Here is a 27,837-nt window from a genome sequence, read left to right on the forward strand (position 1 = left end):
GGGATGTAAGAGGTGGAAAGGGATGAGAGGATGAGAGAAGAGACTCATTCTAGGGCACTATAATGAACTTAGTGGTTAGTGTCCGCCCTGATGTTGGAAGGTTGGGAGTTCGATCCCAAACCGAGCCATACCTGTAAAAAATAGGACCTGATGAATCCTCTACTTGGCACTCAGCATTAAGGGGATTGGGGGTAAGGCCCTGCGATAGACTAGCGTCCTGTCCAGGGAATGTACTTGTACATCAAGCTGCCTCACGCTACAGAAACAGGAGATAGGCTCCTGCTCCTATGAGCCATTCTGACTCTACATATTACTTCCTTATATAGGGCACTATATATTGAATAGGGTGCTATGGGATGTATCGCTAATCTCCTCTCTGTCTCTGGCACGTAGGACCTGGCCATGGGTACAGACGCTGAGGGGGAGAAGATCAAGGACCCCATGAGGGCCATCGTGCCCATCCTGCTGGATGCCAATGTCACCACGCACGACAAGATCCGTATCATCCTCCTTTACATCTTCCTCAAGAACGGTGAGATTGAGAGACGCTTGACCTTTAACCCTAACATTTACCCTAACCCTAGCTTCATGTCCACATCCCAGTTCAACCCTAGCCTCAAACACAACCTTAACCCTAACAACTGATCTAGGATCAGATTTTCTTGTTTATTCCTGAAGCTTATTTTAAACCCTACATACAAACGTAATGCAAGCTGTGCAAATTGGCAGTAGTTGCGTATCAATATACAAATTGGCAGTAGTTGCGTATCAATATACAAATTGGCAGTAGTTGCGTATCAATATACAAATTGGCAGTAGTTGCGTATCAATATACAAATTGGCAGTAGTTGCGTATCAATATACAAATGTGTGCAGCGGCGCAATTTGTAATTCATCCAACGATGCAGGATCTCCATTTTGCGTGGTAAACAAAGGGTATAAATGATGGTTTAATGGTAACCTATAAGAGCTTAACAACCTGTGGTGTGTTGTGGGGTAGGCATCACGGAGGAGAATCTGAACAAGCTCATCCAGCATGCTCAGATCCCACCTGAGGACAGTGAGATCATCACCAACATGGCCCACCTGGGTGTGCCCATCATCACAGATGTGAGTCAGCACTTCCACATTCTGTCTATCCAGCCTCCTCTTCCGTCCCTCCTGGAGCTGCAATCAAGGGCATAGATTCACCAACACCTTTTCAACACCTACTACATACCATATCTCTCCCCTGCCCATACTCTCTCTCTCTCTCTTTTTCTGCCTCTCTCTCTATCCCTTTGTTCTCTTCACCCCATGTTCCTCCTCCCTCCTCTAGTCCACCCTTCGCAGAGGAAAGAAGCTGGACAGGAAGGAACGTGTGAGTGCGCAGACCTATCAGCTGTCTCGCTGGACACCACTGGTCAAGGACATCATGGAGGTCAGTTACTGGACATTCACATAGTCTGTGTGTGTGTGTTTGTGTGTGTGGGTTTCTGGCCATCCCAGCTTGTCTTTAGTGTGTATTTTCTAACCGTTCTCTTGCTCTGCCTCTCTCCTTGTCATCCCTATAGGATGTTATTGAAGATAAGCTGGACACCAAGCACTACCCCTACATCTCTACCCGCTCCTCTGCCTCCTTCAGCAGCACTGCAGTCAGGTACACACACACACACACACACACACACACACACACACACACACACACACACACACACACACACACACACACACACACACACACACACACACACACACACACACACACACACACACACACACACACACACACACACACATCATTCTCTACCAACTGCATTGTTGATAAGCTCAATAAAAATGTTAATTGTATAGTGCTTTATGTAAGCAGAGCAGACATTGGCAGGGAAAAGAGCATCATTCTCTAGCCAACTGCATTGTTGATAAGCTCAGTTTTATAGAAGATAGTTATCATGCACACTACCTAGCTTACCACAGTTGTGGTACTGGGAGTTTGAATGTATTGCAGTATAGTCACTGCAATGTATTGCAGTATAGTCACTGGAATGTATTGCAGTATAGTAGCACTATTGAGATTACAAACAATGGAGGGTCGTAGATTAATAGTAATTTGAGCTCCGAGGGGGAGGGGAGATCAATACTCTGATTGGCTGTAGAAGAGAAAAAGGGCGGGACTAAGAGCAGTGAAACTAAACACATATTCTGTTACAGAGAAGAGGGCATTTAATGAAACAAACAGTACTGCAACAGAGGGCTCTGTTCAAATGTAATGCACAAAATAAGGAATAAGGTGCCATTTGGGACACAGCCAAGGTATCTGACCCTCACACTACTACCACAGGGAGAGAGGATTGATGGTGTTGTGGGCACTGGGGAATGATGAGAGGGTGCTGACACATTGACCCCTGCATCCTGCATATCCCTATCCCCTCTTGACCTTCATTGTGTGCGCATTGATCAGATCTGTGCTGCTGAGAATGTGAGCCACATCCACCAGTCATTTCCCCCTCCAATGTTATTGACTTATTGGGAAAGAAGCTCTGGGAATCCAAAGGCAGGCTCAGTTACATGAGCACATCCATGTGCGAGGTGTGGTGAAACACAGCCAAACACGCTCACACACACTGGTTGCAATCCAGACTGACTACATTACAGACGTTAGACTGTGCAGGGAGGCATCAGATTGCTATATCATATGATGTGGTTTGCTGATACATTATAACACTTGCGCATGACTCCCCCCTAGCTATTTTAAGATGAATGCACTAACTGTAAGTCACTCAGGATAAGAGGCTCTCCTAAATGACGAAATTGTAAATGTAATCCAGGCGTTGTGAGATCTGGCATATGTCTGCAATGTATTCGGCCTGGAAGGTGGCGGTGTGTGTTATTGACTCAGTTGGAGACAGACCCTGGAACAAAGACAGGTGGGTCAGATTAGCCAGGTCTCTCCAACTCTCTTCCTAGTTAGATAGACTCATTCCTAACCCAGTACAGCAGTGTTGAAATAGTAAGACTGTGATATTCCACCCTTGTGATTGTGCTTCTCCCTCCCTGGCAGTGCCCGTTATGGCCACTGGCACAAGAATAAGACCCCAGGCGAGTACCGCACCGGGCCGCGCGTCATGGTCTTCATCATCGGAGGCGCGTCCTTCAGCGAGATGCGCTCTGCCTACGAGGTCACGCAGGCCAACGGGAAGTGGGAGGCTATCATTGGTGAGTCTGACACCGGGGGGCGCCACTGGGCGCAGGCCGAGGGGGGATACGAGGGACTCCTCCGTAGGGAGTGTGACATTAGTGGTACATTAACACACGGATTCCTTTCATTTATGCAAGAATGAGGATTCATTTCAAATGGACACATAGCCCCTCCCTCTGGGTACTTGTAGGTCTGAAAAGTCTGGATAGGTAGCCACAATATGGTAATATGTCCACAATGCCCTCTGATAGGCTAGGTGGAATGGCTGATATCTAAACAATTCTTTTCAAGATCTACACAAGGTGCTTTAGGGATGGGGGCTAGGACGTAGATTGTGAAATGGGAGTCCTTCACTAACTGACTGACTCTCGTACATTAGCTACTTCTGTTTTGTCCTCATTCATTGTGGTCAGCACAGCAGAACATGAATACACATGTGTCTGCCATCATCAGTGCCAATGTAACTGTATTCTGTTCCCACTGTGTTGACCACAAGTGAATAAAGAAGAACGAAGCAGAGAAGTCATCCGGATAATCTTTCTCTCTTTTGAGCGTCTACCGCACTCGACCGTACTTCATGAACATTTTGACTCATCCACACACCAACATAGTTGACCTCAATTCGCTTTCTAACTCCCATACACCCACACCATGAATCCCAGTCAGTAAAGGTTAATTAAGCGTAAGCTTATGTCATGACCCTAGTTTGCCTATTGAAGCAATCAACACTTTTTTTTAGTGCTAGACTTAGTGCTAGACTTAGTGCTAGACTTAGTGCTAGACTTAGTGCTAGACTTAGTGCTAGACTTAGTGCTATATCTAGCAACTTAGATGGAGGAAAACGTTATGTTTCTGATGAACAATTACCTGGAATGCCACCTGTGATATGTTTAAACCCCTTTTGGGTGACATGTGTTCCCTGTTCATTGAATGTTGTCTGTCGAGTCAGCCAGTCCTAAGGGAGGGGGTGTCTCCTATGTTGTTTTTGCTGTGCTATGCTTTTGCTTTTGGATTCAGTCTTGTTCTGTCTAAAAACACTGTTGTCTTTGAATTGCAGCTACACCCTGTCTTTTTCTGTGCATCTGGGTTTCGTGTGTGTGTGCGTGTGCGTGTGTGTGTGTGTGTATGTCCAGTATGTGGGTGGTACTGTGCAGTGGTGTGTTTAACCCCTTCTTTTGGAGATGGCAAGGAAGGGGCAGAAGAGAGAAAGTGGCATGGGAGGCATGGCATGTGATGAGAAATGAGCGTGAAGCGCCCTCTGTTCCTCCACAGGTTCCACCCACACCATCACCCCCATCAAATTCTTAACGGACCTGCAGCACCCTGACTTCCGAGAGTCCACTAGGGTGTCCTTTGAGGAGCCAGACGCAGGCTCAGACGAGTGAGACAGACAGAGAGAGGGAGGGAGGGAGAGAGAAATCACACTCTGACAAAGTAAAGGCAGCTGCGCAAAGAAGCCCTTTCTGAACCCCCACAGCACAAGGGCTTTTTTCCCCTCCGTACTCCTCTTACTACACTCAGTACTGTTTAAACTCCGCCCCCCTACCCTCAGGGATGGCTGTCTGGTCCCTGGCTCACTGCATTTCCCAGTTACCTCAAGCTCCACCTCCTGCAGGCCAACACCCAATCACAGCGTGATACAGTGTGATACAGTGTGATTGGTGACCCCCACAGCCAATAGCGATTGGCCATGCCATGCTGCTGACCGATAGAATCGGCATGTGTTGCAGTATCTGTCTGTTGGGCCTTCAGGTAGTGAAGCCTGTGTGAGCTGGCCTTGCTACAGGGGTCCTGACCTCATCCCTGCTGCCCCTCTCCACCTCCACATCATCTCAGCTGGGTGGATTAAATCGCCCTCTCTGCCCTCAGGGCCCTCTCAGCCTGTTTCATACCCTACTTCCCAGAATTAATCCTTTTTTGGCGCAGATTTAATCTACCCCCGAGATCCATCTTTTTCTACTTTATTATTACGATCTAATTATTTTTTATAATTAACACCTTCAAGACAATCAACTTGATTTAGTGGTTTCTTACAGGATAGGTCCTTGAGTTGATGTTGGATTTCAAGAAAGGATTCTCGTTCTTTTCGTTCTCTCTTTTTTTCAACTTTCTCCCCCTCTCCTCCACTTCACGCTCTCTCAGTCCACCAGACATCACATGCATGCTTACATGGCCCACGAGTCATCTGCAGAGAACACCAATGTATGTCCCTACTGCTATCTCCACTCCCTCAGACACTGTGCTTCTCTGCAGACACTGACACTGGGAATGTAGCGATGTTCACTCGATATGCTTTAGCACCTAGAAAAGATGCCACACATCATAAAAAGACTTCACAATTTCCCCCCTCACTTTCTTTCGCATATAGCTCCATATTTCCCCCTAGCAACACCATATGTTGCCCATACAGCATAGTCAACCAATAGTAGACCAATATGGGTTTTGGGACATAAAGACAGGAATATAAAAGCACATCATAGGTCTACTTTTCGAACACCAATATGATCAATTACCACATCACTGCCTAATTTTGGGATTTTGTTTAATTAAGTAAGTAAGATTTTCCCCACACTGTCAAAGATATTTTCCTGCACACTTTGTTAAAGGGATAGTGTGAGATTCTGACAATGAAGTCATTTCTTTCTACTTCCCCAGAGTCAAATGAACTAGTGGATAGAATTTTTATGTCTTTGTGTCCAGTATGAAGGAAGTTAGAGGTAGTTTCGCAAGCCAATGCTAACTAATGTTAGCACAACGACTGGAAGTCAACAGGTACGCTAGCGGTATCCACAAGTTCATCTGACTCTGGGTAAGTAGAAAAACGGCTTAATTGCCAGTCTCGCACTGTCCCTTTAAGCTGTCTCCTGAGTGAGTTTTCCTCAACACATTAGCAAAGGACATCCATTTCGTTCTTGCTTATCTGCTAAAGCTATATCCTTTTCAAACAACTTTTGGTTTTATGGTTTTGGTGTTTTCTTAGTATCGATCACTGTGCAGTATGGACTCTTTACCACATACTGCCACATTCAATACTTCCAGCACAAAATGACCATTGTTTATTTACAAAAAAACAGTTTGTTTCTGTTATCTGGTATTTGGATATGTAGTGAGTGCAACATGTATCAAAGTGTTGTGTTTCTGGCCAGAGGCCTGCAAAGCTGTGTGTTTCAGACGCTGAGAGACAGGAGAGAACCAGGCAAGGCCAGTCCAAAGTTGATCTGTGACTAGTGCTCACCCCAACCCCACCCCACCCCACACTCCCTTACACCCATGATGCCTGCATCCCCATGGTGACCCAACTTAAGATGGACTTGCCTCTTCCTCTCCTGTCTCTGTCTATGCCTATTGATGCTGGGATAAACCACTCCTGATTGGCTGTCATGCCACAGCTAGAAAGGCCTAACTGCCAGGGCCAATTAGATTTACTGAACTTTAATTGAATTCTACCTAGCAACAGGTAAACCTATGCGTCTTCCTTGTTGAGCCAATATGACAGAAACATGCAGCTTTCCTTTAGAAACAAACCGATGAAGAATAACAATACTACTGATTAAACTGTTGAGTAGGTATGGGGAGTAAATCAAAACTTTGGTCCAGCGGTCTGCTTTATGAAGACCTTGGTTTGTCCAAGATGGAGGGTAAGCCATTGACACACTCAACATCTTAGTGACAAAGTGATAAACTAGATGGACAAATGTTTGGTTGACTCCAATCCTATACCTCCTGAGTTATACTGTGTCCGAAATGTGTCTTCAGCTATGAAAAAGTCAGCTCATTCATATTTTGGTGGTGCTGTTGTGTTTAGCTTTCAATTTCACATTTTCATTCACAAGCATAGGCAAAATTACTTCCCTGATGTCATCCAATCAGAGAACGGTTGGACTGAAATCTGCTTTTCTTTTTTTTGCAGCGTTTTGACCAGGTTTTTCATATTGCTGATGTTTGCATGCACTGTGATAAAAGCTTCTTAGGTCACATGCACAAGCTTACAGCTGGTTGGCTGCACTCTCCAATAGGTGTGGTCACAGGGTTCTACCACCAGTGCTTTGCAGCTCACAGAATCCTGCCTGCTCTGTGATGTCTGTGCATGTGCGTTTTTGGCAGGCAGTCCATTACCCCACCAATCTTCTTTCAAACTCTAAAAGGTGTGAATAGCCCACACATCGTATGATAACCAATAATGATAACCAATACATTCTCCAAATGCTGACTATCGACTATGATTTCAAGTTTTTTGGTTGTACGTATATGTTTATCTTATTTCCAACATTTTTTTTTTCTCAAGAATACAGTGGTTTCATCTAAGCATTCAGAGCAAGAGCTGAAAACACATTTTCCTAGCAGGCTTATGTTTGGGCAGCTCTAATATAATGCTCTGTCTGTGTGCTTCCTCTGCTGCGTATCTGTCCACCTCTCTAGGATCAACCCATGTCTTCACCCCCACCGCCCTCCTGGAACAGCTCAAGACCATGAACAAACCAGATGAGGAACCAGCAAGCTAAAACCACCCGACCCCATCTATCTCCTTTCCTCTACCCTACACATCCCCCAGTCATCCTCCCAGTCATCCTCCCAGTCATCCTTCATGAATTGTGGAAACATCTCATCTTGCACGAGAAGAATAAGAATATAAAACAATGATAGCATTGGTGAAAAAAATATATGTTGAAACAGAAGTAAAATCATGTTGCAAGTATTCTCATGTTTTACAATGGATGCAAATAGCAGAACCTACTTAAAAAATGTTTAAATATCAACTAAGGTCATTTGAAACTGAAAGTACCAAATGTAATATTGTATGCTATGAAACCTGCTAGAATGTGTAAAACGTAGAGGTTCTCTCTGTTTGTTCCCTCAGTTTATCTTATTGGTGTGATTTTTATTGGTAGTGGGTGGAGGAGGGATGCCTTACTGGAGTTGGTTGGCACTAGGAAAGTCAATGCAGTAAGATCATATCACTCAACATGCAATATAACTCATCCCTGTCCTATTAGGGGGAAGAATCCTAGCTGGTCAAGACATTTGTATCAGTAGCATACAGGGATGGAACCTAAGGATTTTGGGCACTGACCAGCCAGGCTAGAAGACCGCAATTTTTTACTAGTCCAAAATCTGTGCCATGCGATATTTGAAAATACAACATTTCACTAGCCGTTGGACTAGTTGGGCACATTTTCTACTAGCCCGGTCTGAAAAGTACTAGCCATAGGCTAGCAGGCTAGCTTAATTTCCATCCCTGGTAGCATGCCTGAACATTGTGTGGACTGTTACTGTATATCCTTTAGTATGGCAATACTGAGAACAAGCAACCCAAGAGATCCTTCAGTGCTACCTGTGAGTTAGACTAACAAACAGCCAAACTGACCCTAGGTCTGATGATAGAGAAAAACGGGACTCTGTAAATAGCTACAGAATGGTAGAAGCATCCTTCCTCCAGCCATAAGACTGGAACTATTTACTCACCACATCCTTTTCCTTTTCTCTGGAGAGATTTCACGGTTGAGTGTCAAAAGGCCATTGCTTGCAGATGTTTAAAGAATAATCATAAAGGGCCGATTTGTATTTCAGTATTGTATCCTGTCACATTGTAAGTCTTATCATTGGTTAGTATCAAAATGTTTAACCGGGTCATGCACTGAGTAGTGTGTTGTGTATATGCCATATGTTGATGTTTTAGTGTCCCACTGTTGACTGGTGATGTTTCTGACTGTGAAGTAGTAAAAGATTTCCTTTAAAAAATGCCAATGTGAAGTCACGTGTTTGTGATGTTTTAGCTGTAGCTGTAGTGGTCAACAGGGAAAATAATGAATATCTATATTTTGTTTGTCTGTCCGTTTTATCTTCTGGTACATTTGAACTCTTCCAATGGTGAATGGCTTTGCAAAGAAAATGTAACCCCAATATTTCTATCATTTTATTTCTCCATTTTTCCTCTCTATTGCCTGGCAAAACAGATTGTATATTGATAGCACTATGCGTTTTCTGTTATGCCAACAATTAATTTCATTTTTTCTATTATCAGTTGCTGTTGTAAAGGTTTCACTGTCTATTCAATTAATTTATATCCAAGTTATTTGTCAGAGGGAAGAAATATTAATAAATGAAACATAAGTCTGTCCTAAACCGGTTTAACTTATTGGGATTCTATATTTGCAAGTGTTGAAGCACAAACAAAAGTATACTTCATGTGTACCAATGTACTAAGGCTGTCTAATAAATTGGCTTCCATTACAAGGACAAAAGACTCATCACATTCTTTAGGCCAGGTAGCCATTTGATTATCTGTTCAGGAGTCTTATGGCTTGGGGGTAAAAAACTGTTGAGAAGCCTTTTTGTCCTAGATTTGGCACTCCGGTACCGCTTGCCATGCGGTAGTAGGGAGAACAATCTATGACTGGGGTGGCTGGGGTCTTTCACCATTTTTAGGGCCTTCCTCTGACACTGCCTGGTGTAGAGGTCCTGGATGGCAGGCAGCTTAGCCCCAGTGATGTGCTGGGCCGTACGCACTACCCTCTGTAGTGCCTTGCGGTCGGAGGCCGAGCAGTTGCCGTACCAGGCAGTGATGCAACCAGTCTGGATGCTCTCGATGTTGCAGCTGGAGAACCTTTTGAGGATCTCAGGACCCATTCCAAATCTTTTTAGTTTCCTGAGGGGGAATAGGCTTTGTCGTGTCCTCTTCACGACTGTCTTGGTGTGTTTGGACCATTCTAGTTTGTTGTTGATGTGGATACCAAGGAACTTGAAGCTCTCAACCTGCTCCACTACAGACCTGTCGTGGAGAATGGGGGCGTGCTCGGTCTTCCTTTTCCTGTAGTCCGCAATAATCTCATTAGTCTTGGTTACGTTGAGGGATAGGTTGTTATTCTGGCACCACCCGGCCAGGTCTCTGACTTCCTCCCTATAGGCTGTCTCATCCTTGTCTGTGATCAGGCCTACCACTGTTGTGTCGTCTGCAAACTTAATGATGGTGTTGAAGTCGTGCCTGGCCATGCATTCGTGGGTGAACAGGGAGTACAGGAGGGGACTGAGCATGCACCCCTGGGGAGCTCCAGTGTTATGGATCAGCGTGGCAGATGTGTTGCGACCTACCCTCACCATCTGGGCCGTCAGGAAGTCCAGGATCCAGTTGCAGAGGGTGTTCAGTCCCAGGATCCTTAGCTTAGTGATGAGCTTTGAGGGCACTATGGTGTAGAATGCTGAGCTGTAGTCAATGAATAGAATTCTCACGTAGGTGTTCCTTTTGTCCAGGTGGGAAAGGGCAGTGTGGAGTGCAATAGAGATTGCATCATCTGTGGACGGTATGCAAATTGGAGTGGGTCTAGGGTTTCTGGGATAATGGTGTTGATGTGAGCCATTACCAACCTTTCAAAGCACTTCATGGCTACAGACGTGAATGCTACACTTCTGTAGTCATTTAGACAGGTTGCCTTTGTGTTCTTGGGCACAGGGACTATGGTGGTCTGCTTGAAACATGTTGGTATTACAGACTTAATCAGGGACATGTTGAAAATGTCAGTGAAGACACCTGCCAGTTGGTCAGCACATGCCCAGAGCACACGTCCTGGTAATCCATCTGGGCCCACAGCCTTGTGTATGTTGACCTGTTTAACCTTTCTATGGTATATGGGACGCTAGCGTCCCATCTGGCCAACATCCACTGAGATTGCAGAGTGCCAAATTCAAATACAGAAATACTCATTATAAAAATTCAGAAAACAAAACATATTTTACATAGGTTTAAAGATGAACTTCTTGTGAATCCAACCACGGTGTCAGATTTAAAAAATGCTTTAAGGCGAAAGCATACCTTACGATTATTTGAGAACATAGCCCAGTTGACAAATTATTACAAACAGTAATAATTTTTGTTGTTTTTAGCCTAAATGATCTATAATATTACCAAATGGAGAGCGAGGGAGAGCTTTGTACGTGTATTTGTGTGTGGAGAACAGGTGATCTAGAATTTTTTTCCCTCTGGTTGCACATTTAACATGTTGATGGAAATTTGGTAGAACTGGTTTAAGTTTCCCTGCATTAAAGTCTCCGGCCACTAGGAGCGCCGCCTCTGGGTGAGTGGTTTCCTGTTTGCTTATTTCCTTTTACAGCTGACTGAGTGCGGTCTTAGTGCCAGCATCTGTCTGTGGTGGTAAATAAACAGCCACAAAAACGTATAGCCGGCTCCTGGCAAGTGTGTTAACTGAATTTATCACAATATACTCTTGTTTGGCGTAGAAAATCTGAGACTTCTGATTTCGTGACCAGCTGTTGGTACAAATATGCACAGACCGCCCCCCTCGTTTGTTCTATCTTGCAGCGTGTAGTCCCGCTGCTGAATATCCATGTCGCTCTTTCAGGCAATTCCGATGAAACGCTGGATATTACAGTTTTTAATGTCCCGTTGGTAGGATATTCGTGTCCTGATATCCAGAAGTTTATTGTCCAATGATTGCACGTTGGCGAGTAGTATTGACTGTCCGGCAGCTTCCAGTCGCTCTTTGGGTCCTGACCAGGCATCCGGCTCTTTGTCCTCTGTATCCAGAAGCTCTTCCTTTGTCAAATAACGTGTGATGTCGCTGTCCTGTCAGGTGTTTGGAGAATGTCTTGTGCGTCTTGTTTGTTGTAGAAAAAATCTGTCTAATCTGATGTGAGTGATCACTGTCCTGGTATCCAGAAGCTCTTTGTCTAATCCGAGGTGAGTGATCGCTGTCCTGATATCCAGAAGCTCTTTGTCTAATCCGATGTGAGTGATCGCTGTCCTGATATCCAGAAGCTCTTTGTCTAATCCGATGTGAGTGATCGCTGTCCTGATATCCAGAAGCTCTTTGTCTAATCCGAGGTGAGTGATCGCTGTCCTGATATCCAGAAGCTCTTTTCTGCCATAAGATACGGTTGCAGAAACATTGTGTACAAAATAAATGACAAATAACGCGAAAAAACCCACATAATAGCGCAATTGGTTGGGCGCCCGTAAAACTGCTGCCATTTCTTCCTGCGCCATTTCTTCCGGCGCCACGTTGTTTGTGATACAAATGATATTTTTGTGATACAACAGAGTTGTGCGGTGTCTCCACAACCCGTGTGTAATTGTTTTTGAACAGAAAAACTCTGCTTTGTATCAAAAGGGTTGTGTCAAATGCATAATACGTCAGCTGTACAACTTCAGTGTGTATGGGTCTCTGACAGTGTGACACTCAGGTGACTCATCCGTACCTGCAGTTCATGGCCAAGAGTAACAAGCTGGTTATAACCAACATCAGCCTTACTTAATAACAACTATTAGTACAACTTTTCAAACCATTAGAGACAGGTGCATACTGTAATGTACTCAGTATTACAAGAGAAATATAGAAAACGGTTTCAAGAATGTGACGCTATAAAGTGTTCTGTGTTCTGTCTTAACATCAACATTTATTTGGCTTCAAATCGGAACTACAAATGTTTTACTACAAAATATTTGAACAAAAATCATTTGATAATCAATCACAGTACAAAGGTACACCAGATACCAGAATCTAGATTTCCAAATCTGCATTTCTGAAATCCTATTGATGTGTATTTCTGAAATCTTATTTTTGTGTTCAATTTTTGGATAAAATATTTTCCTGATGTGTACAAGTTTACACTACAGTAACACTGACACCGATTAGTAACCTTATTAACTAAATATTACACACAATACACAAATGATCAAGAACAAAATACAAAACAAATAATTTAGAATCAATAAATTAGGGTAAACAAATGGAAGAAATCAATGTGTGAATAGTTCATCTCCTCACCTGAAGATCCATACCAGTCATTGCTCAAATGTAACACAACAAATGTAAAAAGAATATTCCAGGTTTCAAAGCAAATTAAACAAACAATGAGCATATGTCCGTTATTTTGAAACCTAAATCATTCATATATAAATTATTCAGATTCTAGTGCATTTCATGTGTAAGAGATGAATTTGTGTTGTTTCTATATGATACTTGAGATTGCAATATTGGCACTCCACCTTTGATCTAAAGCTAAAAAAGTAACCTGTAACCTGTATAAAGTAGAGTGTGTGTAGACCCTACCTTACTATCAGTGCTGAGCCACTGGGTGACGATCAAATAGTTCCAAAGAAGCCAGCGGCTTAATGACTGGGTTGAGGTCCTAGTATCGGTACCCAGGCTTCATGTTACTCCACATATCAAACTCTTACACCGAATATTAAGCGTACAGTACATAACGCCACATTTAGAGACATCTGTGTCCTCACAGTGGTTAGTCCAAAGACTTGCCTGGTTGTATTCATTAGTGCAAACCATAACAAAATGTTTTGCAACGGAAAACGGAAACAAGCATTTCTTATTGGACAAATCCAGGAAGTTCCTCCCCGTTTCAGTCAGTTTTCTTCTGCTTGGTGCCTAATAAATACGACCCTGGTGTATTTCTGGTCTGATCCATCTGTGCATGCAGGACTGTGACAGCGCCTTCTGGTGGAGAGCGCAGGTCAGCAGATGGAACGGCCAGATCCACCTCTGACCTGCTCACGACCCCAGAACCCAGAGGCCACACCCCCACTCAGAGACACATAGATGAACTGGGGGTGGGATTGAGCTGCCTTTATCACTTGGCTGGAGTAGTACCTGCAGGGAACAGGACAGATTCAGAACTACACTTACTTACTACTGCTCTTACTACATAGGGGGAGAAAGTGGAATGTTAAACAATGACGAAATCACGACAGAGACTTATGTGTGATTCAAATATTCACACTAATAAAACTATTAGAGGATTAATGCAAAACGTATGCACCTCCAGGATTACTCGTGTTGTCACCACTTAAGTGGTGTGTGTTGTGTGTGTGTGTGTGTGTGTGTGTGTGTGTGTGTGTGTGTGTGTGTGTGTGTGTGTGTGTGTGTGTGTGTGTGTGTGTGTGTGTGTGTGTGTGTGTGTGTGTGTGTGTGTGAGAGTGAGTGAAGGGTACTCACAGAACTGGTGGGCACACTGGCACACACTGGACCAGCGGCACACTGCCCAGCATGGAGGGGGCGGCGCTACAAAGAACATGCCTCTCACATCTCTGTGGGGATGTGGCCGGGTGCCTCTGTCTCTCTCTCTGTCCTTCGGTCTGCAAGTCAGAAATCAACACTGTTGTCAATTAAAATGACAAAGCGTTTATACACAACAGAAAACAGGAATTGAATAAAATCAAATACAATTGTATTTGTCACGCTTTGTAAACAACAGTTGTAGACTAACAGTGAAATGCTTACATACGGGCCATCCTACAATGCAAAGAAAAGAGAAATAGTAGAAAAAAACTTTTACATATTTGCCACATTACAGCCTTATTCTAAAATGGATTAAACAAAATGTCCCTCAGCAATCTACACACAATACCCATAATGACAAAGGAAAACACTTTTTTTTTTTGCTAATTTAATACTTTTTAAAACTGAAACATCACATTTACATAAGTACTCAGACCCTTTACTCAGTGCTTTGCTGAAGCACCTTTGGCAGTGATTACAGCCTTGAGTCTTATTGGGTATGACGCTACAAGTTTGGAACACCTGTATTTGGGGAGTTTCTCCCATTCTTCTCTGCAGATCCTCTCAGCTCTGTCAGGTTGGATGGGGAGCGTTGCTGCACAGCTATTTTCAGGTCTCTACAGAGATGTTCGATCAGGTTCAAGTCCGGGCTCTGGCTGGGCCACTCAAGGACATTCAGGCTCTGACTGGGCCACTCAAGGACATCCTGCGTTGTCTTAGCTGTGTGCTTAGGGGTTGTCCTGTTCGAGGTCCTGAGCACTCTGGAGCAGATTTTCATCAAGGATCTCTCTGTACTTTGCACTGTTCATCTTTCCCTAGATCATCTTTCCATAGATCTTCCCCTTGATCCTGTTTCCCAGTCCCTGCCGCTGAAAAACATCCCCACAGCATGATGCTGCCTCCCCATGCCTCACCGTAGGGATGGTGCCAGGTTTCCTCCAGATGTGACACTTGGCATTCAGGCCAAAGATATCAATCTTGGTTTCATCAGACCAGAGAATCTTGTTACTCATGGTCTGAGAGATCTTTAGGTGCCTTTTGGCAATCTCCAAGCAGGCTGTCATGTGCCTTTTACTGAAGAATGGCTTCCGTCTGGCCTGGTGGGTGGAGTGCTGCAGAGATGTATGGATTTCTGGAAGTTTCTCCCATCTCCAAAGAGAAACTCTGGAGCTCTTTCAGAGTGACCATTGGTTTCTTGGTCACCTCCCTGACCATGGCCCTTCTCCCCCGATGGCTCAGTTTGGCCAGGAGACCAGTTCTAGGAAGAGTCTTGATGGTTCCAAACTTGTTCCATTTAAGAATGATGGAGGCCACTGTGTTCCTGGTGACCTTCAATGCTGCAGACATTTTTTGGTACCCTTCCCCAGATCTGTGCCTCGACACAATCCTGTTTCATAGCAAAGGGTCTGAATACTGATGTAAATAAGGTATTTCTGTTGTTTATTTTTTATACATTTGCAGAAGATTCTAAAAACCTCTTTTCACTTTGTCATTATGGGTATGTAGATTTATAAGGGAATAATTGATTTAGTCTATTTTAGAATAAGGCTAACGTAACAAAATATGGAAAGGGGTCTGAATACTTTCCGAAAGCACTAGCTTGGGGGTAGAAGCTGTTCAGGGCCTTGTTGGTTCCAGACTTGGTGCATTGATACCGCTTGCCGTGCAGTAGCAGAGAGAACAGTTGATGACTTGGGTGGCTGGAGTCTTTAAACATTTTTAGGGCCTTCTTCTTCTGACACCGCCTGGTATAGAGGTCCTGGATGGCTGGGAGCTCGGCCCCAGTAATGTACAGGGCCATACACATTACCCTCTGTAGCGCCTTGTGGTCGGATGCCAAACAGTTGTCATACCAAGGGTTGATGCAGCCAGTCAAGATGCTCTCAATGGTGCCACTGTATAACGTTTTGAGGATCTTATGGCCCATGCCAAATCTTTTCAGCCTCCTGAGTTGGAAGAGGCATTGTCGTGCCCTCTTCACGACTGTGTTGATGTGTGTGGATCATGATAGTTCCTTAGTAATGTGAACCCTTAGGAACTTGCAGCTCTCGACCTGTTCCATAACAGCCCCGTTGATTTGGATGGAAGTGTACAAAGGCCCTCCATTTTGTGTAGTCCACGATCAGTTCCTTTGTCTTGCTGATGTTAAGGGAGAGGTTGTTATGCTGGCACCACACTGTCGGTGATCAGGCCTACCACCGTCGAGACGTCTGCAAACCTAATGATGGTGTTGAAATCATGCACAGTCACGCAGTCGTGGGTGAACAGGGAGTACAGCGTGGCGGTTGTGTTGTTGCCCTCCCTCACCACCTGGGGGCGGCCCATCAGGAAGTCCAGGATCCAGTTGCAGAGAGAGGTGTTTAATCCTAGGATCCTTAGCTTAGTGATGAGCTTGGAGGGCACTATGGTGTTGAATGCTGAGCTGAAGTCAATGAACAGCATTCTCATGTAGGTGATCCTTTTATGATGTTGGGAAAGGGAAGAGTGGAGAGCAATAGAGATTGCCTCATCTGTGGATCTGTTGGGGCGGTATGCGAATTGGAGTGGGTCCAGGGTGTCTGGGATGATGGTGCTGATGTGAGCCATGACCAGCCTTTCCAAGCATTTAATGGCTACAGATGTGGGTACTACAGTGTGTTCTTTGGCACAGTGACTATGGTGGTCTGCTTGAAACATGTAGGATTTACAGACTGGGTCAGGGAGAGGTTGAAAATGTCAGTGAATACACTTTCCAGCCGGTCAGCGTATGCTCTGAGTATGATTCGATCTTAGTCCTGTATTTGCCTGTTTGATGCTTTGTCAGAGGGCGTAGCAGGATTTATTGTCCCGCTCATTGAAAGCTCTAGACTTTAGCTCAGTGTGGATGTTGCCTGTAATCCATAGCTTCTGGTTGGGATATGTAGAGTTGAAGTCAGAAGTTAACATTCACTTAGGTTGGAGTCATTTAAAACTTGTTTTTCAACCACTCCACACATTTCTTGTTAACAAACTATAGCAAGTCGGTTAGGACATCTACTTTGTGCATGACACAAGTAATTTTTCCAACAATTGTTTACAGACAGACTATTTCACTTTTAATTCACAGTACCACAATTCCAGTGGGTCAGAAGTTTACATACACTAAGTTGACTGTGCCTTTAAACAGCTTGGAAAATTTATGAAAATGGTGTCATGGCTTTAGAAGCTTCTGATAGGCTAATTTACATAATTTGAGTCAATTGGAGGTGTATCTGTGGATGAATTTCAAGGTCTACCTTCAAACTCAGTGCCTCTTTGCTTGACTTCATGGGAAAAACAAAATAAATCAGCTAAGACCTCAGAAAAAAATGTGGACCTCCACTAGTCTGGTTCATCCTTGGGAGCAATTTCCAAACGCCTGAAGGTACCACGTTTATCTGTACAAGCAATAGTATGGAAGTATAAACACCATGGGACCACGCAGCCATTATACCGCTCAGGAAGGGGACACGTTCTGTCTCCTATAGATGAATGTACTTTGGTGCGAAAAGTGCAAATCAATCCCAGAACAACAGCAAAGGACCTTGTGAAGATGCTGGAGGAAACAGGTACAAAAGTATCTATATCCACAGTAAAACGTGTCCTATATCGACATAACCTGAAATGCCTCTCAACAAGGAAGAAGCCACTGCTCCAAAACCACCATAAAAAAACAGACTATGGTTTGCAACTGCACAACGATCGTACTTTTGTAGAAATGTCCTCTGGTCTGATGAAACTAAAATAGAACTGTTCGGCCATAATGACCATTGCTATGTTTGGAGGAAAAAGGGGGAGGCTTGCAAGCCAAAGAACACCATCCCAACAGTGAAGCATGGGGGTGGCAGCATCATGTTGTGGGGGTTCTTTGCTGCAGGAGGGACTGGTGCACTTCACAAAATAGATGGCCTCATGAGGGAGGAAAATTATGTGGATATATTGAAGCAACATCTCAATACGTCAGTCAGGAAGTTAAAGCTTGGTCACAAATGGGTCTTTCAAATGGACAATGACCTCAAGCATATTTCCAAAGTTGTGACAAAATGGCTCAAGGACAACAAAGTTAAGGTATTGGAGTGGCCATCACAAAGCCCTGACCTCAATCCTATAGAACATTTGTGGGCAAAACTTAAAAAGCGTGTGCGAGAAAGGAGGCCTACAAACCTGACTCAGTTACACCAGCTCTGTCAGGAGGAATGGGTCAAAATTCACCCAACTTAGCCCCTCTTCCTCTCTCTATCACCATCGCTCCTTCGCTGAGCAGAACTGAGAGAGGAGAGAAATCCAAAGGAACATTATAAAATCAATTAAAGAAGACAATGGGACCCTATTCCTTATATAGTATACTACTTTTGACCAGAGCCCTAAGGGACAGTAGAAATGGCAATGAACCTGTTTCAACAGTAACATGTGTATGATGAAATCTCACTTAAAAAACAAACAAATGGCCAACCTAATGCAATGTGTTGAGCTGAGGGGGTGTGTGTGGTCGTTCTGGGCTGAGGGGGAGCTCTGACAAGACTGGGAGGGTTGGTCTGTCTCAGACTGCCCTCTAGTCACACTTTCAGTCTGCTCACTTCCACTTTTAGAGACTGGATGGCTTCACTGGGACACATGTGCACACATGCACACACAAACAAACAAACACACACACACGAAGACAAAATTAAGACAAAGACTTCATCCAACTACCTATCACACACACACACACACACACACACACACACACACACACACACACACACACACACACACACACACACACACACACACACACACACACACACAGAGTAGAATGAGTACATATAAAGTGGGGATGCTCTGTCTACCTCACAACTCTGTTCAAACTCGATCAGTAATGGTACTTGTTCCAAATACTGTAGTTAGTAATATTGAAGTAATATCGACCACAAGTGTGTTATAGGTGTTAAAACGTATAATTGGCCCAGCTAACCAAATTGATTTGATATTCCAAGCCATACCATATGTGAGTCAACAAGCAGGGTCCACTCATGCAGTGTCACACCATGAGTCAACATTGGGTATGTATTTACCCCCGAGTCTCCACATTTACTAGCTTTCAAGTCTATAAAGAAATCAAATCACACATAATGTATAAATGACTCAGGTTGGTTGGCATTTCACTTGATGTATCAAACTCTACCTGCCCGTGGGAGGCCACACATTAGAAACACCAGCCAACACTGAATGATCCAGATATTTAGAATAAATATAAATATATAATACGTAATAAATATATGGCTCTGGTAGGATCCAATGCAATAACCCCTTTTCCCAGATAGAAGCAAGACGCCAACCAGCCAACACTCTCAGCATAAAAGGAAATTAAAAATCAAACGTCTAATAATTCCCCCTCCTAGATTCTGTTGGGAATTGGAAGAGCTGTCCCCATGGCAGTTTCGATAGATAGATAGATAGATAGAGAGAGCGAGAGAGAGAGAGAGAGAGAGAGAGAGAGAGAGAGACTCACTTGCGATTAGTCAACTGACCAGAGCTCAGGGCCCGAGGGGGATCGCCATGGTGATAGGGTGCAGTGGTGGAGTGGCTTGGCTGGTAGCAGTGCTGGGGATTGGGTGTTCAGGTGGAACGGTCACTCTGTCCCTTATCCTCCCCTGACACAGTGTGGACTGAGTAAAGATGGAGGAGAGATGGAGGAGAGAAGGAGGAGAGATGGTTTTAAAGGAGGGCAGGGGAGAGGTGGAGGATGAAATAAACAGACACTGATAAAGAAACAGCCAAACAGCTAGCGGCCTCCTTGCTTGATCTCAGGAGGGTACATGCTTCTGACACAGAGTAGACTGTGTAGTTACTAGACAGACAGATATTAGTGCCTCATTACACAATGTTTTCATGTGTTCTTAAGTAGGGTTAGAACCGGTTCAGGGAACAGAATCGAAAACCAGAAAATAACAAAATTATTTGAGGGATCTGAAGTGATCTATACTGTTCTAGAACAGAACCTTTCTTTTAAAAGAATGGGAATTGGTTAATAGCTTTATTTTATGTTTCAGGCATTTGTTTCCAGTCCCACAAAAATCCTAACAAAGCGCCTATGCAAAGCCCTCACTCCGTCACTCAAACTTATTCCAGCTGGATATCTTTGCCACTGGGTGTGTGTGTGTGTGTGTGTGTGTGTGTGTGTGTGTGTGTGTGTGTGTGTGTGTGTGTGTGTGTGTGTGTGTGTGTGTGTGTGTGTGTGTGTGTGTGTGTGTGTGTGTGTGTGTGTGTGTGTGTGTAGGCTACCTGCCCCTCCACACTGAAGCATAGGTTACTGTAGCCTCTTGAGAACGTTACATAGATTACTGTAGCCTCCTGACAACGTTACATAGATTACTGTAGCCTCTTGACAACGTTACATAGATTACTGTAGCCTCCTGACAACGTTACATAGATTACTGTAGCCTCCTGACAACGTTACATAGATTACTGTAGCCTCCTGACAACGTTACATAGATTACTGTAGCCTCCTGACAACGTTACATAGATTACTGTAGCCTCCTGACAACGTTACATAGATTATTGTAGCCTCCTGACAACGTTACATAGATTACTGTAGCCTCCTGACAACGTTACATAGATTACTGTAGCCTCTTGACAACGTTACGTAGATTACTGTAACCTCCTGACAACGTTACATAGATTACTGTAGCCTCCTGACAACGTTACAAGCATGATTCCGAAATTAGGGAGAAATGTTTAAAATAATGTATTAAGGATACCATAGTTATCACGTTTCACATTGGATTTATGAACTTTAACGTTTCACATTGGATTTATGAGCTACAAAAAGGTAAGACATGTTTTTAATTCTACTGCTCATCTGCACTACGGTCCAACGTTAAACCAACTCTGAAGTTCAAAGACATTCAAAGTTCCTCCATAGAAGCCCCTCCTCCGTAGGTATAATTCTGTGGGCCTAATTCAGATAATGCATGTCATAACAAGATGCCCAGCACTTCCTGGCAAGCTTCCTCCATCCTCTCTCGCTCTCTCGCTCTCCCGCAAAATGTCAGTTGCATCTTGCTACCTACACTGTGACTGGCAGCACAGTGTGTGTTTGTCTTTCATTATGATTAAAGTGCTGTTACGGCAAAATAAAATGTGCTCTTAACGGCTTTTCTATACAGATTCAATCGCTTACCAGCTCCATTGCAAGCTACTCTATCCACACTGATTGGTGAAGCAATTTTTAAAATGTTTTTTTAAATATATATTTATACATTTTTTTTATCCCCTTTTCTCTCAAATTTCGATCTTGTCTCATCGCTGCAACTCCCCAACGGGCTCGGTAGAGGAGAAGGACAAGTCATGAGTCCTCCAAAACATGACCGGCCAAACCGTGCTTCTTAACACCCACTCGCTTAACCCAGAAGCCAGCTGCACCAACGTGTTGGAGGAAACACTGTTCAACTGATGACCGAAGTCAGCCTGCAGGCGCCCGGCCCGCCACAAGGTGTTGCTAGAGCGTGATGAGCCAAGTAAAGCCCCCAAGGCCAAACCCTCCCCTAACCCGGATGACGCTGGGCCAATTGTGCGCCACTCTATGGGACTACCGGGCACTGCCTGGGAACGAACCGGGGGCTGTAGTGACGCGTCAAGCACCGCGATGCAGTGCCTTAGACTGCTGCGCCACTCGGGAGCCCATGGTTAAGTAATTTAATGTTGAGCTAAATGTAAAATGTTGATTTGCCAGTGGAATGAATGTAGCGTCCTTCTGACCTAGCATTGGCTATCTGAAAACACATAATAGAATTTAGAGTATTAAAAAAAGAATACAATTCAGGAGCTGGTAAGAGTTTATGATCAGCATTTAGAGGCAAAAGGTTGAAAAGGAACACAAAGGCACAATATAAACCAGAGCTTTTTCTTTGGTTCGAACCGGTTCAGAACTTTATTTCGCTGGTCGGAAAAGTGAAACTGAACAAAAAAAACAATGGTTCTGTTCAGAACAACACCATCGGGAAACAATTTGGGTTTCAACCACTGGTTCTAAGTCACTTCATGTAAGAACACATTTTGCAACATAACATATATATGATGGTTATAGACAGAACAGCATGGACTATGGTCATTGCCTTGTCCAAACTCACTGGTACCACTGCCAGCCCAGGGCTGGGGGAATATTGATGCTGAGGTTCTCAGTCCAGGTCTGGGGGAAGCTGGATGCTGAGGCCCCCCCTCCCCTAGTTCTCCCTGAAGACTCTCGTACCCACCTTGTGGTGCTGAGAGGAGAGCCTCCACTGTGCTCCAGCGAGGCGGGTCTCGGAGGTCTTTGTGAGGGGGAGGAGGAGGGGAGAGGGGGTGTGTGTTGGGGCTTCCCTGAGTTCTGCTCCTCTGGAACTGACAGGCTACACAGACTGGAGGGAGGAAGGGAACACAAAGACAGGAACACAAACTGATAAGATTACAAGGGAACCCATAAGCTGTCTGTTTAAAAGTAATGGCACAGGAGTAGATGGCTGCCATTTTACGGGTTCCTAACCAATTGTGCTATTGTGTGTGTTTTTCTGTGTTATTTGTAACTTATTTTGTACATAATGTTTCTGCCACCGTCTCTTATGACCGAAAAGAGCTTCTGAATATCAGGACAGTGACTACTCACCTCGTACTAGACAAAGATTCTTTCTTTACAGAGTCGGACGCGAAGGATTTACTTCAGACACCGGATAAGGCCCAAATCCCCGTCATTCGCTTGAAGAAGAGACAGAGATATCGGGGACATAGGTTGGGTTGCCTTGTAAGGATTCGCCTCTACCATCAGTCCTATTATCCAACGTGCAATCATTGGATAATAAAATGGATGAGGTTCGATCAAGACTAATCTACCAACAGGACATTAAAAACTGTAATATCTTATGTTTCACAGAGTTGTGGCTGAACGACGACATGGATAACATACAGCTGGTTGGGTTTTCTGTGCATCGACAAGATAGAACAGCTGCCTCCGGTAAGACAAGGGGTGGCTGTCTGTGTCTATTTGTAAATAACAGCTGGTGCACGGAATCGAATGTTTAGGAAGTCTCAAGGTTTTGCTCGTCTGAGGTAGAGCCTCCAGCCTCCAGTATTTATGCTGCAGTAGTTTGTGTCGGGGGGCTGGGGTCAGTTTGTTATATCTGGAGTACTTCTCCTGTCCTATTCGGTGTCCTGTGTGAATCTAAGTGTGCGTTCTCTAATTCTCTTCTTCTCTCTTTCTTTCTCTCTCTCGGAGGACCTGAGCCCTAGGACCATGCCCCAGGACTACCTGACATGATGACTCCTTGCTGTCCCCAGTCCACCTGGCCATGCTGCTGTTCCAGTTTCAACTGACCTGAGCCCTAGGACCATGCCCCAGGACTACCTGACATGATGACTCCTTGCTGTCCCCAGTCCACCTGGCCATGCTGCTGCTCCAGTTTCAACTTCCACACCTGACTGTGCTGCTGCTCCAGTTTCAACTGTTCTGCCTTATTATTATTCGACCATGCTGGTCATTTATGAACATTTGAACATCTTGGCCATGTTCTGTTATAATCTCCACCCGGCACAGTCAGAAGAGGACTGGCCACCCCACATAGCCTGGTTCCTCTCTAGGTTTCTTCCTAGGTTTTGGCCTTTCTAGGGAGTTTTTCCTAGCCACCGTGCTTCTACACCTGCATTGCTTGCTGTTTGGGGTTTTAGGCTGGGTTTCTGTACAGCACTTTCAGATATCAGCTGATGTACGAAGGGCTATATAAATACATTTGATTTGATTTGATTTGATTTAGAGTATCTCATGATAAGCTGTAGACCACACTATTTACCAAGAGAGTTTTCTATATTTTTCGTAGCTGTCTATTTACCACCACAAACCGATGCTGGCACTAAGACCACAGTCAATGAGCTGTATACATTCACAAGGCCAGACGGATTACTAGGACGTGTACTGACGTGTACGCACTGACCAACTGGCAAGTGTCTTCACTGACATTTTCAACCTGCCCCTGACCGAGTCTGTAATGTTTCAAGCAGACCACTATAGCCCCTACGCCCAAGAACACCAAAGCAACCTGCCTAAATGACTACCGACCCGTAACACTCACGTCTGTAGCCATGAAGTGCTTTAAAAAGCTGGCCATGGCTCACATCAACACTCTAATTTGCATACCGCCCCAACATGTCCACAGATGATGCAATCTCTATTGCACTCCAAACCGCCCTTTCCCACATGGATGAAAGGAACACCTACGTGAGAATGCTATTCATTGTCTACAGCTCAGCGTTCTACACCATAGTGCCCTCAAAGAACCATGGGACTAAACACCTCCTTCTGCAACTGGATCCTGGACTACCTGACGGGCCACACCTAGACACAACAATCCTCAAAACACAGGGGCCCCTCAGGGGTGCGTGCTCAGTCCCCTCCTGTACTCCCTGTTCAACCATGACTGCATGGTCAAGCACGACTCCAACACCATTATTAAGTTTGCCGATGACACAACAGTGGTAGGACAGCCTATAGGGAGGAGGTCAGAGACCTGGCAGTGCGGTGCCAGGATATCAACCTCTCCCTCAACCTGATCAAGACAAAGGAGATTATTGCGGACTACAGGAAAAGGATGGCTGAGCACGTGCCCATTCTCATCGACGGGGCTATACTGGAGCAGGTTGAGAGCTTCAAGTTCCTTGGGGTCCACAACACCAACGAACTATCATGGTCCAAACACATCAAGACAGTCGTGAAGAGGGCACGATAACGCCTATTCCCCCTCAGGAGAGTGAAAAGATTTGGCATGGGTCCTTAGATCTTCAAAATGTTCTACTGCTGCACCATCGAGAGCATCCTGGCTGGTTGCATCACCGCCTGGCATGGCAACTGCCCGGCCTCCGACCGCAAGGCACTACAAAGGGTTATGCGTACGGCCCAGTACATCACTGGGGCCAAGCTTCTTGCCATCCAGGAACTCTATACCAGGCTAGATGTTAGATGAATGCCCTAAAAATTGCCAAAGACTCCAGCCACCCTATTCATAGACTGTTTCCTCTGCTAGCACACGGAAAGTGGTACGCGCCATGTCTAGGTCCAAAAGGTATCTTAAAAGGTTTTACACCCAAGACTCCTGAACAGCTAATTAAATGGCTACCTGGACTATTTGCATTGACCCCCCTCATGTACCTACATGTACATATTACCTCAATTACCTGGACTAACCTGTGCCCCCTCACATTGACTCTGTACTGGTACCCCCTGTATATAGCCTCCACATTGACTCTGTACTGGTACCCCCTGTATATAGCCTCCACATTGACTCTGTACTGGTACCCCCTGTATATAGCCTCCACATTGACTCTGTACTGGTACCCTCTGTATATAGCCTCCACATTGACTCTGTACTGGTACCCCCTGTATATAGCCTCCACATTGACTCTGTACTGGTACCCCCTGTATATAGCCTGGTTAATGTTATTTTATTGTTGCCCTTTAATTATGAATTTTTTTTTATACTTCATTTTATTTTTGTATGTACTTTCTTAACACTTATTTTTCTTAAAACTGCATTGTTGGTTAAGGGCATGTAAGTGTGTGAGAGAGAGAGTGAGGAATGTGATGTGAGGTTCGGTGAGAATTACAGCCAAGTCACTGACTGGAGAGAGAGGGAAGGAGTAGGAGAGTAGCTCACCTCGCTGTGGCCATCTGGTGGAAGGGACTGGGTGCTGCAGGAGTCAGGTGACCCCTCTCAGAGCACACATCTCGGGTGAGATGATCCTATCCTATCCTATCACGCAGAGGGTTTGAGAGACAATTTACTGCTGGTTTAGAAGATATTGCTGAATTGTCAAGATAAATGAACATCATTCTTATTATTCAACATGATTTTTCATATGCATAGACCTATACACTTTTTCCTCACTTACTAGCTCTGACTTTACTGATTGATAGCTACTTTGAGGAAAAGTGTACTTACTATGCCTATGATATGTGGTTGTCCCACCTAGCTATGGATAAGAGTGTCAGTTAAATTACTAAAAAGTACAAATTCAGATATTTGTTGGTTGAACATGTTTTGGAAACAAGTTAGATGCAATTACATTGTGTTTTCAGTCATGAACAGGATATGGGTGGATAGTGTGCAAAAAGTAATGACATTTTTTCTTTCACAGCAGACACCAGGTAGGTGAATAAGTAGTCAAAAATGTAATGGAAGCTTGATCCAGTCTCTCAAGTAATTGACCTGAGATTACACTCTCCTGGTCCCAGGCTGCAGTTTGGAGCCCCTCCTCTCTGACGCAGTACTCTCCCCCAGACTGGTGAGCCTGCTGCCTCGAGACTTCCTGACCTCTGACCTCTTGCTGTCACTGGCAGACGAGCCATGAAATGCAGGGGATTGGCTGAGGTCTTTAGGGGAACAAAGAACTGATTTGCTGGTCCTTGGTCTTGCCAGTGGAATGAATGTAGCGTCCTTCTGACCTAGCATTGGCTATCTGAAAACACATAATAGAATTTAGAATATTAAAAAAAGAATACAATTCAGGAGCTGGTAAGAGTTTATGATCAGCATTTAGAGGCATTGATGTCCTGGGTCAAATTCATTTGTGCACAGTCAGCACACCGTAGCAAAAGGTTTGGAACGTAAAACGACAACAAGTTCAGATAGTCACTCTCTGTTTCAGCCAGTTTGCTTCCGTTTGGTTCAGTTTGGTTCCTAGTGAATACAACCCCAGTGCAGTGAGTTCAGACTCACCTCTGAGGGAGACATGTGTGGCCCTCCTCCCTCCTGGTCCCTGGGTGTGGTCCCTCTCTTGTCCCCTCACCGCCTGCATGTGTGGCTTCTTCTCCTGCATCAGGAAAGTCATGGTCTCCCTCTGTCAGATCCAGGTCTAGCAGTCTGTGCACCTCCCTGAAACTCTGGTAGCTGGAAGAGACAGAGCCTTTGGATGTGGTATTTACAAGCAAACTGATATTGACATTACTACTACATTGATCAATTGGCTGCTTTTGAATAGTTCTGTACTTCATATACAGACTAGACTTCTTTAAAGGATTCACCCAAATTACAAAATGACATATTTCCTTGCTCTGTAAGTGGTCTATGGACAAGGTAAGACAGCAATCCATGCTTTGGTTTTGTTTACCTCTGGCCACTGTCTCCAAATGGTAATTTTTTATAATTTTTGTCCATAAACAAATGCAAGTCCATATCCCAAATGTTTTGTTTTCCGAATCTCAAAGTGTCTAAAATTGATGGAGTCTTACTGGTACATCAGCAAGCTGAAGTCTCTCTCTACATGTTTGTGTTTGTGACTTAAAGGATCCCTCCACTCCCTCGCTCTCTCCGCTAGCCGAGCTAACCTCCACCCCCCAGACTCCCCAGGCAGAGGTAACACTGGTCTTTGGAGAGAGAGAGAAAGAGAGAGATAGTGAGAGAGAGAGAGAGAGAAAGAGAGATAGTGAGAGAAAGACAGAGAGATAGCGAGAAAGAGAAAGAGAGAGTAAGCAAGACAGAGGTTAACACTCTTTGAAAGGCAGGCCTCCATTCTGTAAGATAGTATAGTATAGAATAGTGAATAATCTAATGTAGTTTATTCAGTAGCTGTGTTGTCATGGTACCTCAGGGAGTGGCATGTGCTCACTGCACCCTTCTGGCATGGAGTAGGGGG

The 27,837-nt window shown here is 44.5% G+C and overlaps 1 protein-coding gene and 1 long non-coding RNA gene across 3 annotated transcripts in view; one reads left to right on the forward strand and one right to left on the reverse strand.

Moving 5' to 3' along the window:
* LOC112219942 (syntaxin-binding protein 1) overlaps positions 1–9,420 on the forward strand; it is a 46,566-nt gene extending 37,146 nt beyond the window's left edge. Inside the window, exons 14-20 of one of the 2 annotated variants that reach the window (XM_042302399.1) lie at positions 394–532; positions 1,001–1,110; positions 1,319–1,420; positions 1,554–1,639; positions 3,041–3,195; positions 4,451–4,612; positions 7,598–9,420. In XM_042302399.1, coding sequence (XP_042158333.1) covers positions 394–532; positions 1,001–1,110; positions 1,319–1,420; positions 1,554–1,639; positions 3,041–3,195; positions 4,451–4,563 — 705 coding nt within the window. In that variant the 3' untranslated portion in view covers positions 4,564–4,612; positions 7,598–9,420. The remainder of the gene's footprint in view (positions 1–393; positions 533–1,000; positions 1,111–1,318; positions 1,421–1,553; positions 1,640–3,040; positions 3,196–4,450; positions 4,613–7,597) is intronic. The other variant, XM_042302400.1, reaches the window with a different exon arrangement.
* A 16,325-nt stretch (positions 9,421–25,745) lies between these two features.
* Positions 25,746–27,556, reverse strand: LOC112219817. The gene is made up of 3 exons (XR_002948794.2): positions 27,434–27,556; positions 26,922–27,092; positions 25,746–26,661 (listed from the first exon to the last, which is right to left on the reverse strand). It is a non-coding gene; the product is annotated as an uncharacterized LOC112219817 (long non-coding RNA).
* Between the last annotated feature and the right edge of the window lie 281 nt (positions 27,557–27,837).

This window comes from Oncorhynchus tshawytscha, linkage group LG20 (assembly GCF_018296145.1).
Source record: "Oncorhynchus tshawytscha isolate Ot180627B linkage group LG20, Otsh_v2.0, whole genome shotgun sequence".
Classification (NCBI taxonomy): domain Eukaryota; kingdom Metazoa; phylum Chordata; class Actinopteri; order Salmoniformes; family Salmonidae; genus Oncorhynchus; species Oncorhynchus tshawytscha.